This window comes from Rattus norvegicus, chromosome 10 (assembly GCF_021556685.1).
Source record: "Rattus norvegicus strain SHRSP/BbbUtx chromosome 10, alternate assembly SHRSP_T2T, whole genome shotgun sequence".
Taxonomy (NCBI): Eukaryota; Metazoa; Chordata; class Mammalia; order Rodentia; family Muridae; genus Rattus; species Rattus norvegicus.
Window position 1 is genome coordinate 18,689,787 of NC_141543.1, and position 16,494 is coordinate 18,706,280.

Here is a 16,494-nt window from a genome sequence, read left to right on the forward strand (position 1 = left end):
AAAGCCTAAAATTTTATTTTGACAGGAAAACAAAAGCTGGATGTTATGGTTCACAGATCTAAATCTCAGACAGGAGTCTGAGACCAAGCTAAGCCACAGAGTTCCAGGCCAGCCTGGGCTAAAGTATAAGACCCCCATCCAAAACACAAACACCCGTCCAGCTCCTGGAATGGAGGATTGTGATGTCAGAAGGACAGGGAGAAGGCTCGGTAGCCCAGGTTGGTAAAGACGTCTACTCGACAGCTGTTGCCTGATGCAGTCAGGACCTGGAGGCGAAGAAGACACGTGGCTGACTCCCCCACCCCGCAGGCCCCATGAGACCCCGCATCCATTCCAAGACCTACCTTACACTCTGGGGCTGCTGGCTGCTGGTTGAGGCTCAGGCTGAGCAGTCCTGGGGAGGAGCCAGGCACCTGGGCCTTAAGCTCCCCACTCAGTTGCCAGTGATTGACACAACAGCCCTGGCCAGCAGACAGGATCTGTGGAGACAAAGAGGAGGTAAAGGGGTCAGGTCTGCATGGGGCCACTGGACAGTGGGACAGAATTAACACAGAGGGTCTTACCAGGTCCTGGTAGAAGGTGACATGTTTCTGTGGTGCTCGAATGGGAAAGACTGTAGTGGGTGTGGAAGACCTGAGGTGCCAGAGGGTGAGGGCTGGGCCCCCTCCACAGACCTGGGCAGAGAGGTAGCAGGCTCCTGTCACTGTGAGCCATGGACTTTCAGTGGCCACGCCATCCCACACTCTGCCCTGCTTACCATCCAGTCTGAGTCAGTTGCCAAGCATCCAATCCAGCGCCCATTGTGGGGCCTTGAGCACTCCTGCAAAGGAGAAAAGACATGAGGGCATCTGAGGGCATCTGAGGGCATCTGAGGAAGGGGACAGGGGTGCAGGTGCTCCTACCTCATGCTTGTAGACTTCGATGGTCTGGACCTCTTTGGCTATACGGAGATCTGTGGGGAAATAAAACCGCCAGAGCCCCTGATGAGCCCAAAGCCCAAGACCCTACCCCCAACTTTCTCAGTTTTTGTTTTTTTGTTTTATTTTTCTAGACAAGGTCTCTACATAGCTCAGGCTGTCCTGGAACTCACTCTGTAGACCAGGCTGGCCTCTGCCTCCCAAGTGCTGGGATTAAAGGCTTGAGCCACTAGGCCTGGCTTACTTTTTTACTTCTAACTCGACTTTTCCTTACCCCAAAGCCGTACAGCTCCATCCTCGCCACCGGACAATACCTCAGGGCTGCGTTCCCTCAGTGCCAGGCAATGGATGTAGTCTGTGTGGCCCCGGAGGGCCCGCTGCGGGGAAGAGGGAAGGCTCAGGGGACCCAGGAAGCACAGGACAGGCCCAGACTTGCCCTGGTTCCAGACCCCTACTCACTGTGAAGGTCCCAGTTTCCAGATCCATGGTGTGCAGCTGACAATCTCCCCCAGCTAGGATAAGTGAATTCTCCTATGGAGGGAGGCAGGAGAGAGTTGAAAGTCTGTGTCCATCGGGGTAGAGAAGGGGTAAAGAATCGATGTTTTGGCCTAGAATGGTTGCAAAGATCAGACCTTGGGGACAAGCAGCAAGGCGTTGATTTCAGGAACTTCCAGGCTGGTCCTGGGTGGAGGAAGAGAAGGGTCAAAATCACAGAGTGTCCATGACCTCCCATGCCTCCACGACTGTGGTCCTGGCTCACCTGTATGGAGGCTGGCGACGCCACAGTTCCTTACAGCCCTTCAGAGAGAAACACAGAAGGAAACACTGATCCCCAAGCCTTCCGAGGTAGAGAGGCTTAGCTCTTTCCCAGGCTCCAGACTTCCTACCTTCTTCAGTATTTCTGCCCAAAGCCAGCCCTTGACCTCTCCGTCCCCAGCACTGAGTAGATGTCGGTCCGTGGAGACCATGCTGTAGACAGGTCCGTCATGGGCTAATGAGACACAGAAAACTCTAATGAGTCCAGGTATGCCCTTCTCTCTCCTGTGATCACCTGAACCGGACTCAAGGGCTATACCCACCGTGGAAGGTCACCATAGGCTTTTTGCTTTCTTCTTTGGCTTCTGAACTTAAGGCAGCAGACAAACTGAAGGAGAGGTAGGGAGCCAAGTCAGAAGCAGGGAGCTCTAAGCCCAAGAAGACAGCACATGCTAGGGCTCACGTGTGCTGGGAATCAGAGTTGAGGGTACCTGAAGATGGCAATCTGCCCATAATTGTTGCCAGCTGCCAGGAACTTCCCACAGGGCGAGACACTCTGGGAAAAGATGGTCATGTGCAGCCGCTGCAAGGCCTGAAATACCTCAGCCTGTGGAAAAGAGAGCCTGAGAAGTCTGGGGCCTCCTCCTACAGACCTGCCTCCCCTGCCCAGGCTTCTCAGCCGGTCTCAGCCAAGACCACAGGCATCAGCCTGTACAGGAGGGACTCCAGGAAGAGAGTGAGAAAAAGAACAGAGAAGCCATGCCTAAGACTTTGAGCAAAACCAAACCTCTCCCATTGGTTTAGCAGACAGATGGCACTCACAGGAAATTCTGCCACGATTAGGTAAACTAATAAATGGTGAGAGCACTGCCCCCGGGGTGGGGGTGGGGGGAGTACAGGATGTAATCCCAGCACTTGATAGTCACAGGCAGGAAAATCAGTGGTAATTCACGGTTATCTTCAGCTATACAGTGAATTCAAAGGTAGCCTGGACTACATGAGATAGTCTCAAACACACACTAAGGATGTAATTGAACTGGTAGAGTGCCTGCTTAGCACGGCACACTGCATAAATAAAGCAAGCACACACAGATAGCCTGTGATCCCAGCACACAGAAGGTACAAGCAGGAGGACACGTCCCACTACGTGACAGCCTGAAACATCTCAGACCCAATCTCAAAAAACTAAGTGGCTCAAAATAATCAATCTTTAAAAGACAGGGGGTGGAGGTTGGGGATTTAGCTCAGTGGTAGAGCGCTTGCCTAGCAAGCGCAAGGCCCTGGGTTCGGTCCCCAGCTCCGAAAAAAAGAAAAGAAGAAAAAAAAAAACAAAACAAACCAGGGGGTGTGGGGGAGGCGGTCCGGAAGACGGCTTAGCAGGTAAAAGGGCGCTACTCTTGCAGAGGACGCTCACACCGCACATATGGCGGATCACAACTACCTGCACCTCCAGTTCCAGGACAGCCAATGCCCCCTCAGAAAAGGGTCTCCCAAGAAGCCCTCTCTGGCCCAGAACTCACTATGTAGATCAGGATGGCCCGAGAGAGATCTTGTTTCTGCCTTGTAAGTGCTGGGATTAAAGGCATTAAGTTATCAGACCTTGGTTTTGGTTTTTGTTTAAGGTGTGTGTGTGTGTGTGTGTGTGTGTGTGTGTGTGTGTGTGTGTGTGTGTGTGTGTTGGTACCAATGTCTATGAAAATTACTAGAGAAGGTTGCATCTCCTGGAACTGAATTACAAGCTGCTGTAAGCCCACCCCTATATGGGTATTAGGACCTGAACTTGGTTCCTTTTAACACTGGGCCATTCCTCCACTCCCCTGTGAGGCCTCTTCTGGCCTCCAAGGTGTACCATAAGCACACATACAACATGTAAGAAAGCACTTACATAAAACAATGAGAACATTTTACAAGAAAATAAGCCAAGTGTGGTGGCATGCCTTTAATCCATCCCAGCAATTCAGAGGTGGCAGAGGCCCGTAGATCTCTGAGTTCTAGGCCAGCTTACATCATGAGTCCTTATTTAAACACACACACACACACACACACACACTATATATATATATATATATATATATATACACACACACACATATATATATATGTATATAAAATAATTAGGGCAATGGTGATGCAGGCCTTCAGTCCTAGCACTTGGGAGGCAGGGGCAGGTAGATCTTCGAGTTCTAGGCCAGCTTGATGTACATCATGAGTCCTTGTTTAAATATATACGTGTGTGTGTGAGAGTGTGTGTGTGTGTGTGTGTGTGAGTGTGCGCGAGCGCATGCGTGTGTTACGGCAGTGGTAGTGCAGGCTTTTAATCCCAGCACTTGGGAGGCAGAGGTGGATCTCTGTAAAATTGAGGCCAGCCTGGTCTACAGAGCAAGTTCCAGGACAGCCAAGGAACCCTGTCTCAAAATACCTCTGTGTGTGTGTGTGTGTGTGTGTGTGTGTGTGTGTGTGTGTGCGCGCGCGCGCGCGCCTTGGAGCTGAGAGTAACTGCTCAGTTGTTAGACCATGCTCTTTTCTTCTTCCTTTCTTTACAGCTCTTTGTATAGGTATGTGAGGGAAGTATATATAAGTGAGTCCACAGGGGCCAGAGGATTGAATCCCCTGTAGCTGGAGTTAACAGGCAACTACAAGCTTTGAACTTGAGTGCTGGCACCCAACTCAAATCCTCTGCTCTTTGTCCAGCCCCTAAAGCCTGTTCTTACCCAAAGCCCAGTGCTTGAGCACCAGCATTGTACATATTGGGCTTGGGAGCACACCAAATAGCTTGAAACACTCAGTGGGAGGTAAAGGCAGGAGGAACAGAACTTCAAGGTCATTCTCCAGTATATAACAAAGTCCAAGACTTAACGAGACTGTCTCACAACAGTAAGCACTGGGCGGAGGTGTAACTAAATGATACAGCATGTTTTTACAATGCCCAAGACCCTAAGTTTAAAGGGGAGGGGTACCTCGTGTACAGTTAAGATGAACATTTTTTTTTTCTTTTTTCTTTTTTTCGGAGCTGGGGACTGAACCCAGGGCCTTGCGCTTGCTAGGGATGAACATTTTTTGAGTCAAGGCCTAACTATATAGCACTGGATGACCTGGAATTCTCTATGTAACAGGTTAGTTTCTAACTTACAGAGAGTGTCTCCCTCTGTCTTCCCAATGCTAGGATTTAAATGTGGCACCTCATCCAACGGTGCTAAATTTTTTAAATGGCTCTATTATCCCGCACAGTAAAATGTATCGACATAGAATCCTTCTGTCACTATTACATCCCAAAGTTCGGGGTCACTTTGGGGGTAGGGGGCTCAGAGTTTGAGTCCCACAAATCATTTTTGAACACTGGGTTTCCTGGAACACTCCAGGGTCAGATGTCAGTAGCAAGACTACAAACCCCAGAAGGCAGTGTGCACACGCTCGACTCACCTGACCCAGAGGCACCGCGAGCGGTGTGGCATGTTCCATCTTGAGAACTACAAGTCCCAGAAGGCTCTACGTGTGACACAATCTCTCGACGCGCGACACAACCTCTCGACTCCGGACGTGCCTGAGTGTGGCTCTTCTCGTTGCGCCCCAAGACCTGGCACTGCCTATCGCTCAACAACTAAGACGGCAGGTCCGTGCTGTCTCGAACCACAGAAACCTAGGAGAACTCCACGAAGCACCCTTATGCTAAGCAGCTCCCAGAGCTGTCCAGCCACGCCGGATCCCCTCCCCCACCGCGCCGACCTGTCCCGCCTTCTAACCTCGTACGGGTCGTCTTCCGCGCCTGCGTAGAACGTCTCCAGTGCGCACGCCGGTGGCCCCGCCCCTCGCGCTGTACCACGCCCTCAAAGGCTCCGCCTCTGCTGCTTGAATCCCACCCCTCTATCTGCAGGACCCCGAGCCGTAATGATCCTGCAACAGCCCCTGGAGCGAGGCCCCCCAGGGCGGGACCCACGGGCCACCACTGGGGTGACTCTTGGCCTGGATACCAGGTGCGTAAGCGATCCCTGAGTGGGCCGGACTAGCGGAGGGCAGGAGTTTTGGCTGGGGGATCCAGGGTTGGTCAGTAGGGGGATCCTGGAAAGTGGCGAGGCGGTGCAGGAAACCGTGATGCTTGGGCTTGTGTTGAAGCTGTGAAGCCAAGGTCAAGATTTCCGAGGTAGCCTGGTGTACAGCCTGGGAGAGGAAGGTGGCTTAGGCCACACAAGACAGTGCTGATTCTGTAATCCTGGTTTACCCTTCAGACTCAGGTGGACAGATCTTTGGGAAGGGGCAAAGAGGGTGGACTACACCTGGCGCTATTTCGCAGCTCCCCTCTCCGAGGAGCTGTGCCAATGAACATGGAGAGCCCCGAAGAAGCAACTCCTAATGTAGGGGCAGATGGGGTCCCAAAATGTCACCTTTGGTCCTCATCAGTTTGCCTCCACTCTCAACATCCCCGCATCTATTCTTCTCTGGTCTTTCCCCCAGGGAACCCTTGCACAAGCACTTCCTGTCTGAGGAGAACATGGCCACCCATTTCTCCCGACTCAGCCTACATAATGACCACCCCTATTGCAGTCCCCCTGTGACTTTTCCCGAAGCCCTGCCACCACTCAGGTAGGCACCTCCCCTTGAGGGCTTTCTAGAGATCACATCCGGTCTTCAGAGCCCCTCCTCATGCTCTGCCTCCTCGCGCTATTTTTAGCGTCCAGCCAGCTTCTGTGCTGTTCTCCATCTTTGGCTCCTGGGGACCTGGACCTGGTAGGAGGTGGCTCTGCCAGGCCAGCCTACTGCCCTGTACTTTCACTCTTCCTTTTTCTTCTTTCAGGAGCCCTTGCCCCGAGCTGCTTCTCTGGCGCTATCCCGGGAGCCTGATTCCTGAGGCCCTCCGGCTGCTGAGGCTGGGGGATAACCCCAGTCCCTACTACTCTGCGTCCCCAGCTGGGGAGATCATGGAGCTCTGAGTGTCGATGACCTGTGTCCCTCCCCACCTTCTTCCTGACTATAGAGACCAGCAACTCCCAGAAAGGGATGAAGGCCTTCTCCAAACCCGGTGCCTGGCCACCAGGCCCTTCCCTGACAGGAGGACACTGAGCTCGGTGGAACGTTAGATTCGAAGCAGCCTGGGAAGAGAAGGTGTCACCCCATTAGTGAATAAAGACCTGTGAGCAGTTGAAGGTTTCTCAGCAGCCTCTGGGGAGGGTGGGGTACTGGAAGCTGGGGTTTTCTCCTTAAAATCTTCCCTGGAAAACGGTGAGGGCAAGCCAGGTCCTGGCAGGCTGGGCTCCAGGCATTGAGAATGTGTGAGTCAGAGCCTCGCCCCCGCCCCCGCAGTGGCCGACTGACTCCCTCCCTCCAGTTCTGGGGAGTCAAACTAGGGATGAGGCCATACGCCAAACCATTTAAAGTTAAAGATTCTTTTATTAATAAGTCTCCCTCCCCTCCAAACTTTATCCCCAAAATAAATATCACCCCCTTGGGGGATGGGTTGTGTTTGTGTGTACTGGGACCAGCCCTCCCAGAGGGCCAGCCCCCTTAGTGTTATGAACAGGTCCCTCAATCTAACCCACTCCCAGGGCTAAAACTCAGGGTAGTGGCATTTCAGTCCATCCGAGTGGGTGGAACCCAGTGTTGTGTCTGCCCCTCAAGTCGGCCAGGCCTCCAGGACTTGTGGGGAGCAAGAGATTCCCTTGTGCAAATGCTGCAGATCCTTAGTATGAGTCGCTTTGTGACCTAGCTTGAGGCTCTCTGTCTGCCCCAGAACCAGAGACAGGGCAATTAGACACCCTGGAAGGCTCCCCTGAACCCTAAGCCCAGTCCTTGGAGGTGAATCACCACCTCGCCCCACCCCCTTGTGGTTGGAAGAGTCTGGCGCGGCTTGTCTCTGGAAAGCCAGGCTGGCTCCAGAATGAATGAATGGACGATGAATGGGCACCAGCGCGGGTGCTCCTCACTGGATCAGTGCCACACCTGGGCAGCCTTCTCCACCAGTCTCCTCTATGGGGGCTGGAAGATAAGAAGTGGGGTTGTTGCGATTAGGGGACAATTAGGGACGTGATGAAGGGGGTGGGAGGAGCGAGGGTGGAGAGCTCACTTACTAGTAAACTTTTCTCTCCGGCGGCATCGTCTCCAGACCAGGAAACCAGAAACCAGCGCCAAAACCAGGGCCAGACTAAGAGCGCCTCCCAGAATGGGCCATAGCATCCTGAAGTGGGCAGGAGGTGCTGCTGCGCCTAGTGATCGGGTTCAAATCAGATCTTGCCCTTGGGACGCCAATCCAGCCTGCCCTCAAAGGGTCTCAAGCTTACCCCCCTCCCAACGCACACCCTTATAAAAGTCCCTTCCTCAGTCAGTTTTCCCTGGTTTCCTATATCCTAAGTCTACGACCTCCTTTCTGCCCCAACAACCACCTACCCAGATCTAGGATCCGCTTGCCACCAGCCCCGTCCCCACCCCCACTCACATCCCAGGCAGAAGTCGCTGTGTGGTCGCGCTGGACAAGAAGCGCAGTCCATGCACTTGTCGAGGTCCGCGCTCCAGGAGCTGCCGCTTGAGCATGGGGCGTTGCCTGGGGAGGGGGCTGCAGGTCAGAAGCTGGCGGCTGGGTGCGGCTATTCTGGGGGCTGAGGTCAGGGTCAGTCGGCTCGAATAACGTGAGTCACCATCGCCCCCCCACCCCCGCATTCCACACAGGTGACCGCACCGCCTGACCCAGACACGGCAGTGCGGGAGGGGGTCGGGTAACGCGGGACTTGGGAGGGGGGGGACAGTTCCCCCCCTCGCCACAGTGTGACTCACTCCTGGGCACCGGGCCCGACCCCAGTCCCTCCCCCCCGCATAACTGGGCATTGAAGTCACCGGATGGAAGGGGCACCCCCACATGGTATAGAGGGCGAAGTCCCCATTGCCCCTTCGCGATTCTTAGATACCAAGACCGGACAGACCCCATTACAGACCAGTGTGAGGGCGTGCCCCCTTCCCAAAACAAACCTGCCCTCAAGTTTACTTTCTCTCTCTACTCTGGCTCTCACTTTTGGGACAGAAGACCCCCACACCTCAATTGGACAGGTAGCGAAACTGAAGCTCGGACTGCGGATAAAACTTGGAGTGAGACCTTCCCCATTTGGAACACGCTGCCTGAAGAGCACGGACCGCAGATCCTCGTGTCTTCCCGGTTCCCCTCCGTTCACCAAACACTCAAATTCCGTTTCTGACACCCCCAAGTCCGAGGTTTACTGTCTCTGAGCCATGCATACCTGGTGCTTGCTCCCCGGCCGTGGCGTGTATCAACACCAACCCGAATCCCAACACGAGGAGCTGCGGCAGAGGCCGCGGCCAACCCGGAGCCATGATTGCCGGTTCAGAGGCAAGAACGGTCTGCTCCCACCACCGGCCAGCCAAGACTCGGGGCTGCGGCTCCGCCCCCGCCCCCGCCTTCCGGGGCGGAGCCTTTGCCTGGGCCCGCCCCTGCAGCCACTCTGCTCTGCGACGCCGAAAGTTGTTCAGTTCCGTGAAGTTAAACCCAGTCAGTTAAATCATTCATTCAACACAGCCCCTCCAAGTGTCTACCCTGCTCTGCCCTCTGCGAACTTGAGTCCCCAGGATATGGAGCTGAGGAAATCAGTTATAAGACATAACTGCATAGTTGGGGTTTTCCTCTTTTTAAGTTCAAATACATTATATTTGTTTGTCTATCATTTTGCAGTTCTGGGGTGGAGACAGAAGCTCGAACGTACCAGGCGAGCACTGAGTTATATCCACACACCCTTTATGTTTGCTTGTTTTGTCCAGACTTGGTTTTCTTTTTTTTTTTTTTTTTTTTTTTTTTGGTTTTTTTTTTTTTTTTTTTCCGGAGCTGGGGACCGAACCCAGGGCCTTGCGCTTCCTAGGCAAGCGCTCTACCACTGAGCTAAATCCCCAACCCCCAGACTTGGGGTTCTTGAGACAAGATCTCACACTCTATCCTAGGGTAGCCTCTAATTCGAAACACTCAGCCTCCCAAGTGCTAGGACTGCAGGCAGACGCCACCACACCCAGATTTTCTTTGGTTTGGTTTGGGTTTTTTGGAGACAGAATCTTGCTGTATAGCTTAGGCTGGTCTTGATCTTGGTATACTCCAGTACACAGTACCACTAGCATATATATTATATGCTACTTTCCTTTTGGAGAGATATATTTTATTTGTGTGTGTGTGTGTGTGTGTGCCACGTATATGAGTGTCTCTGGAGTCCAGAAGAGGGCAACGGATCTTCTGGAAATGGAATCTCAGGTAGTTATAAGATGAGGGCAAAAACCTGGAAAAGCAGAAAGGCTCATAACCCATGAACCATCTTTCCAGAAACACGTGCCGCTTTTTTCTTTTTGGTTGAGTGGTTGGTTTTTTGTGACAAGGTTTCTCTGTGCCCTGACTATCCTGGAATTCAAGAAGTAAACCAGGCTGACCTGGAACTGACAGAGATCTGCCTGCCTCTCTGCCTTCCCAGGCCGGTGATTAAAGGCATGTGTCACCATCTCCGGTCACAAATGTTGCTTTCTTTCTTTCTTTCTTTCTTTCTTTCTTTTTTAAAGATTTATTTATTATTTATAAGTACACTGTCGCTGTCTTCAGACACACCAGAAGAGGGCATCAGATCTCATTACAGATGGTTGTGAGCCACCATGTGGTTGCTGGGAATTGAACTTGGGACCTCTGGAAGAGCAGCCATTTCTCCAGCCCCTTTATGTTGCTTTCTTAAGGGCCTCGGGAATACAACAACAACAACGTAACGGCACGAGATGACTCAGTGGATACGAGTGTCTGCTGCCAAGCCTGGCAACCTGAGTTCGATCCCTGGGGTCCACAGAGTGGAAGAGGAGAACCAACTCTCTGACCCTAGGTATGCAGTGTGACAGGTCCTCTCCCGCCCCAGCCCCCCCAAACCCGCAAAAGTTATGTATCTTTAGGTAACATACAGACCTGTCTTCATTCGCAAAATGAGAAACTGGAACTGGGGAAAGTTGAGTAAATTCTCAAGTCACAGCCGAGGTTGCTGAACTCAGCAGGTCCCGCCCTTGGAGTGGCCGGTGACTAAAGGGAACGTTGGGAAACACGCTCAGGTGGCTATCGCGGCCGGGGTCTCTGCTCCTCCCAGAGAGAGGTGGTCCCGTGACGTCATTGAGACTTTAAGACCCCTTGCCTCCGCCCTCATTCCACTTTCGACCTGGGAATCTTAGCGGTCTCTTTTGCAGGTGAGCCTGGGGAATGTGTAAATTGGGGTGTGAAAATACGCAGGCAGGGGATGTGGCAGAATGCGTGCGGGCCTGAGTAGAGTGCTGGAGCTTTGATCCTGGTGGCGGCCACCTGGGGAAGCATGTCCCTAGGCAGAAGAGTGTTGTGTTGAGCCCCGCGAGGCGATCAGGTCCCCGCGGCCCCAGAAAAGTTAAACGCCCCTCCCCCTCCCCTGGGACAAAGACACCGAAACCTAGGACGCCCCTCCTCCACCTGCTTGGCCACTTTGGGGCGGGACTCCCTTCCCCCTCACCTGCAGGCGCGGACCCAGCTCTGCGGGCGCCGCCATTAAGCCCCTCCTGGTCTCGCACTCCTAGGCTTGGATATCGTGGGTGGCCGAACCGGACAGGACGCCCTCGGACAAAGCTGACTGAGCATTTGGTAAGTAGAGAGGGACAGAGATGAGAGAAAGGAGAATGGTCTCCAGCGTGAGACTGCAGGTGAGAGGAGTCGAAAGGGGCGGGCCTATGCCATTCTTAGGGGCCAGGTGGACATTTAGAACAGAGGGTAACGGGGAGCCACGGCATGGAGCAAAGCAGAACTGATTCCCTTAGTATCAACATCGTGAAGTGCGACGTGAAGGACACAGGTGCAGCCTGTTACAGAAGGCATTGGGGTCTTGAGCTTTAACTCCTAAAACTGTGTCGAGAGGGGATAGGTAGCACGGCCTTTGGTCTAAAAGTCAAAAGAATACTCCCAGCCTTGAAGCATGCGCCTTGACTCTTAGAGGTGGAGGTGGACCCAGAATGAGCTGGTAGTCTAGAAAAATCTGCTTTGGGTTAAAAGGGCTTGTTTTTCCCTATCTCTCTTGCCCTACAGGGTGGGTTGGGCCTGGCCTGGAAGGGTTTCCAGCAACTACCAGGGATTGGGAGGAGATGACCGAACATAGGGAGGGCGGGATTCCAAGGAATTAGAGCTACCTGAAAGAGCTGTCGTTTTTCCACTTGAACCTTGCTTAGGTAGTGGGAGGAAGCTTGGGGTTTCATCTGAGTGCCGAAGCGATAAGGTCGAGCCTGAAACTTGTGGGGAGAGCCCGGCCGTTCCAAAATTACACTCCTAACATTTCACTGTCTTTGTTTTGATAAAATGTACCTGAGGATGTGGCTCGGCTCCTAGAACGCTCGCTTGGCATGCACAAAGCCTGCCTTTAGTCCCCACCGCAGCACTAACTGGGTGAGGTGTTCACACCTTTGGTGGTTAAACACCTGTAGTCCCAGCATCCAGGGAGGTGGACACTGAATGATCAGGAGCTCAATGCCAGCCACGCTGGGCTACATAAGACCCTGTCTCAGCTAAAATTAAGAACAAAACCTAAAAACTAGAACCCAGCTGTCACTGTGGGCTGGCCTGTGCCTCAGGTACATCCTATTTCCTGTCCTCTGCATGAAGACCAACAGGATTTCATTCTCCACCTGTCACAGTCTAGGGAAGAATTAAATTCGTAGTCTGCTCTTGATTGACCCAGGGAGTGTATCTATCCACACTGCAGAACACCGTGGTCGGCCATCAAGGTGCTTAGTGCTGGTATCACAGCTGGTGAGAAGGGATGTCCAGATCTGCCTCTCTTTAACATTTTTCTTCTTTTATCTCCCTCACACTGTAACAGCCCCCTCAACCTCATCATGGCCTCTACTGGTCTGCAAATCTTGGGGATTGTCCTGACCCTGCTTGGCTGGGTCAACGCCCTGGTGTCCTGTGCCCTGCCGATGTGGAAGGTGACCGCCTTCATCGGCAACAGCATCGTTGTGGCCCAGATGGTGTGGGAGGGGCTATGGATGTCCTGTGTGGTCCAGAGCACTGGTCAGATGCAGTGCAAGGTGTACGACTCGCTGCTGGCGCTGCCCCAGGACCTGCAGGCTGCCAGAGCCCTCTGTGTCATCACCCTCCTCATTGTCCTGCTTGGCCTACTCCTGTACCTTGCCGGAGCCAAGTGCACTACCTGTGTGGAAGACAAGAATTCCAAGTCTCGTCTGGTGCTCATCTCTGGTGTCATCTTCGTCATCTCCGGGGTCCTGACCCTCATTCCCATCTGCTGGACTGCCCACGCCATCATCCAGGACTTCTACAACCCCTTGGTCGCAGACGCTCAAAAGCGAGAGCTAGGGGCCTCCCTCTACCTGGGTTGGGCCGCCTCAGGCCTTTTGCTGATAGGTGGAGGGCTGCTATGCTGCGCCTGCTCTTCTGGAGGGACCCAGGGACCCAGCCATTATGTGGCCCGCTATTCTTCGCCTGTCCCACATTCTCGGGGACCCTCCGAATACCCCTCCAAGAATTATGTCTGATGCCCACTGGGGAGTGAGGCTCTACTGGCCAGAGAACCTGAGCTGAGCCGTGAGAAATGATGTGGGGTAGTTTTTGGGGTTTGTCTTGTTCCTTGTTTTCCTTTTGCAATGCTGGGTATGAAACCTGGGGCCCCGCATATTTGGTAGGCAAGCACTCCACAGTGAGCTGTGTGGTACCCTGCCCCCTAGGGTTGGTTCCACCTGTTTTTGAGACAGGCTCTCCCTAATGGCGCTCTGACTGACCTCCAGCTCTCGTTTTTTTTTTTTTTGTTTTTTTTTTTTCCTGTCTCACCCTGAGTCCGAACTCCGCCTATCGCTCCGTTACTGGCATTTCTCGCTTTTACCTACTGTAGCTGGAGGGATTTGACCCTGAGTTCCTGTGTCTTTATTCATTCTGGGGATCTACTGTGCAAAGTGTTTTAAGGCTGCCTGTGAATCTGGCCTTTGCGATTCTCAAAATGGCTTGTCCCGAGAGTTCCTGCTGTGGCTGGAGGTAACTCACAGGACAGACACACCCGCTCCTGGTTAAACTCTTCCCAGTCCTGGAAGGGCAGGTGATAAGTTACCTAAGAATTTTCAACTCAGTCTTCCAACCTTTGGCCCCTGAATCCCATCACCAAGGTTACTGTGTACTCTCCCCACATACGGTCCCAGCTGTGCTGTAGACCCTCCTCCCCCTTACCTCTAACCTTGCACATTTCCCTGCCCACACAATGTTTTACTTAATAAAACATGATTTTTTTTTTATATTGTGCCTCCGATGTCTCTTGGTGTTCAGTAGAAGCCTAGCTAGAGTGAGGTGCAGTTCACAGTCTAAGCAAGCTGCTCACTGGTTGGAGATTACCCAGCCCCCCTCCCCAGTCCACACGCCCTCCTTTCACAGACCAGAGGAAGCTCAGTTACAATGTGCTTTTATTCCCAGGTTGGGCAGGGGGCTGAGCAACTTGAATTCAGGGACTGCTTGGGCTAGACTTGACCAGCTGAAACCCTGGTAGGTCACAGTCCACATCTAATTTTGAAGGCAAGGGGCCTGAGGCCCAGGTTCCAGAGTAAATCAGTCCAGGAAAGTAAATCACAGCAATATCCTGGGAGACGGCGATGGGCAGGGTACCCAGTATCTGCAGTTTTCTCAAGGTTGCTGCCACCGCAGAGGGTTGGCTCAAGCCAAACCAGCTGACACCCTCTAGAGCCGAATCCTGGCCAAATAAAGAAGTGAACTTCCCAGGCGCATGAATTTGATGAGATAGAAGGATGTAGCCCAGTGCCAGGTATAAGGCCGCAAGGTGGAAGCTTCTGGAAGAAGCCTCAGCTCACACATAGTCCCTCTTATCAAGTCCCGAAGCACCTGAACGGGAAGGGATGGAGTAGCCCAGCCTGGGGCCGCGGGGCCTCTCGAAGTGGGACGGGGGACACGTACAGCAGAGGAGCCCTCCTCCGAGCATGAGCAGTGCAGCAGCGGCCCAGCCCAGGTAGAGGGAAGCCCCCAGCTCTCTCTTGAGAGCTTCAGCAACCAGTGGGTTATAAAAGTCCTGGATGATGGCATGGGCTGTCCAGCAGACGGGGATGAGCACCAGGATGCCCGAGAGGAGGAGGAGGACCCCTGCGGTGAGCACAATACGTGCCTTGGCACCTTCGTCCTCCACACATGTGGTGCACTGGGCGCCCGTGATAGCCACCAGCAGGCCCAGCAAAGCCAGCAGGAGGGCCACGACACAGAGGGCTCTGGCAGCCTGCAGGTCCTGGGGCAGCGCCAGCAGCGAGTCGTACACCTTGCACTGCATCTGCCCAGTGCTCTGGACCACACAGGACATCCACAGCCCCTCCCATACCACTTGGGCCACAACGATGCTGTTGCCAATGAAGGCGGTCACCTTCCACAGTGGCAGGGCACAGGACACCAGGGTTCCTAGCCAGCCTAGCACAGCCAGGGTCATGCCGAGGAGTTCAAGGCCAGTGGAAGCCATCTATCTGCTCCTCCGGTCTTCACAGCTCTCAGCCTGAATCACTCAACAGGGTTGGGAGCACCGTGTTGGAGTTCGGGTGGTTCTCACTGCTCAGTAGGGGAAGCTGTTGATTTCAGGCCAGGCCAGACCTCACATCTGCGGGCCTCTCACACATCTGATACTCACTGAATACGAAGAAGTCCTTAGGTCCCGCTCAGCTGTATTGCTTGTGTCTTCTTGGAAGCCTTCAGCCCATCACAGCCCCTCCAGATCCGCCACGGACTAGGAACAGCCGCGTCCCTCTCTGCTGGCTGCTCACGTTCTTTCTTGGTTGAAGTCTTCTCTCAGCCGGTATACAGCTTGTCTCAAAACAGGGAACTGTGAGGTGCCACTTGGGGCGTCTGAGGGCGCTGGCTGCAGGCGGGGTTTTAAGGCCTAGGCAGGGGAGGAGTCCAGCAAGAGACCTGGAGGCTGCTATTGGGTAGCAGAACCAGAGCGGTGGTGAAAAGGGAATGAATGGGGGCCCTCGGGGTTAGAGTCTGGTGCCAGAACCAAGTGGAAACTCAAAACAAAAAAATTCCGGGAAGATGGGACAAACAGAAAAGGGGAGAGAGGAGCCCATTAATTGACTTGGAATGGGCAGATGAGCTCTCAGCCTGAGCCTGCACCCTCTTTGCCACCCCTCTAACTCACTCTGTGTTGGGGGGGGGTAAATATTACCCCCCTTATCCATCATCATATTCCATCCCCTTCCCCCATCCTTTCAGGACTCTGGAATCTGATCTGTCTCCAGTCTCAGCTCAATAACCCTGGCAGTTCCTAGGGGAGAGGCCCCGCCTACAGTTTCCCAGACAACAGGTGCCTGGCGCCCAGCTCAGGTGGCATTACCAAGGCAACGGCCTAGAAAACTATCCCCCCTCCCCTCGCACCTACACACGCACACGCTTCTACCTCGGCTCAGGTGTACCCACTCCACCCTCACTGCCGAAACTAGGGGGCCGAGCTGAGCTGCGGAAGGTCTCTAATGGCCTGGTGACAAAGAGTCTTTTGTGGAGGTGGGGAGGGGCAGAAAGAGGCCTGGAGCAAGAAGGGACAAGGGGACCCTGAGCAAAAGTACTCTTTCCTACTGTCACATGAATAGCCAGCCAGGCCCAGATACCACAGAGGTGGGCAACGGAGCAAGGCCCAGAGGGCCCTGACTTCCAGTCCACAGAAAAGACCCTTAGAGTCTCCAACTCACAGAGCACTGCCTGCTTAGAGCTCAAATTCTGATCCTACCAAGGGTGGTCAGGGAGGGTCAGGTGTCTTAACCTACTGAGATCAGACAGGCGGTTGAAAAAATGTAAAGAGTTTGCATGGGGTGCCTG

At 53.6% G+C, this 16,494-nt stretch overlaps 5 protein-coding genes across 13 annotated transcripts; 2 read left to right on the forward strand and 3 right to left on the reverse strand.

Moving 5' to 3' along the window:
• Thoc6 (THO complex subunit 6) lies at positions 1-5,371 on the reverse strand. Its single transcript, NM_024384.2, is given in 13 exon segments — positions 1-266; positions 345-479; positions 564-674; positions 758-820; positions 903-952; positions 1,192-1,294; positions 1,377-1,448; positions 1,550-1,598; positions 1,678-1,715; positions 1,805-1,908; positions 1,997-2,061; positions 2,165-2,280; positions 5,094-5,371. Coding segments are annotated over 13 exon segments (1,026 nt in total). The 5' UTR covers positions 5,133-5,371; the 3' UTR covers positions 1-185.
• Hcfc1r1 (host cell factor C1 regulator 1) lies at positions 5,171-6,811 on the forward strand. 6 transcript variants are annotated; one of them, XM_087570164.1, is made up of 4 exons: positions 5,171-5,416; positions 5,545-5,644; positions 6,123-6,251; positions 6,463-6,811. In XM_087570164.1, the coding sequence occupies exons 2-4, from the start codon at positions 5,559-5,561 to the stop codon at positions 6,596-6,598; spliced, it is 351 nt and encodes a 116-aa protein (XP_087426290.1). In that variant the 5' UTR covers positions 5,171-5,416; positions 5,545-5,558; the 3' UTR covers positions 6,599-6,811.
• A 224-nt stretch (positions 6,812-7,035) lies between these two features.
• Positions 7,036-9,013, reverse strand: Tnfrsf12a (TNF receptor superfamily member 12A). Of its 2 annotated transcripts, none has more exons than XR_015630501.1 (4): positions 8,891-9,013; positions 8,098-8,257; positions 7,733-7,867; positions 7,036-7,640 (listed from the first exon to the last, which is right to left on the reverse strand). XR_015630501.1 is itself a non-coding variant. In NM_181086.3 (4 exon segments), coding segments are annotated over 4 exon segments (390 nt in total). In that variant the 5' UTR covers positions 8,985-9,013; the 3' UTR covers positions 7,041-7,584.
• A 420-nt stretch (positions 9,014-9,433) lies between these two features.
• On the forward strand, positions 9,434-13,935 carry Cldn6 (claudin 6). 3 transcript variants are annotated; one of them, NM_001439479.1, is given in 4 exon segments: positions 9,434-10,510; positions 10,674-10,862; positions 11,220-11,283; positions 12,509-13,934. In NM_001439479.1, a coding segment is annotated over 1 exon segment (660 nt). In that variant the 5' UTR covers positions 9,434-10,510; positions 10,674-10,862; positions 11,220-11,283; positions 12,509-12,524; the 3' UTR covers positions 13,185-13,934.
• Positions 13,936-14,079: 144 nt separating this feature from the next.
• Positions 14,080-15,511, reverse strand: Cldn9 (claudin 9). Its single transcript, NM_001011889.2, is given in 1 exon segment — positions 14,080-15,511. A coding segment is annotated over 1 exon segment (654 nt). The 5' UTR covers positions 15,149-15,511; the 3' UTR covers positions 14,080-14,494.
• Between the last annotated feature and the right edge of the window lie 983 nt (positions 15,512-16,494).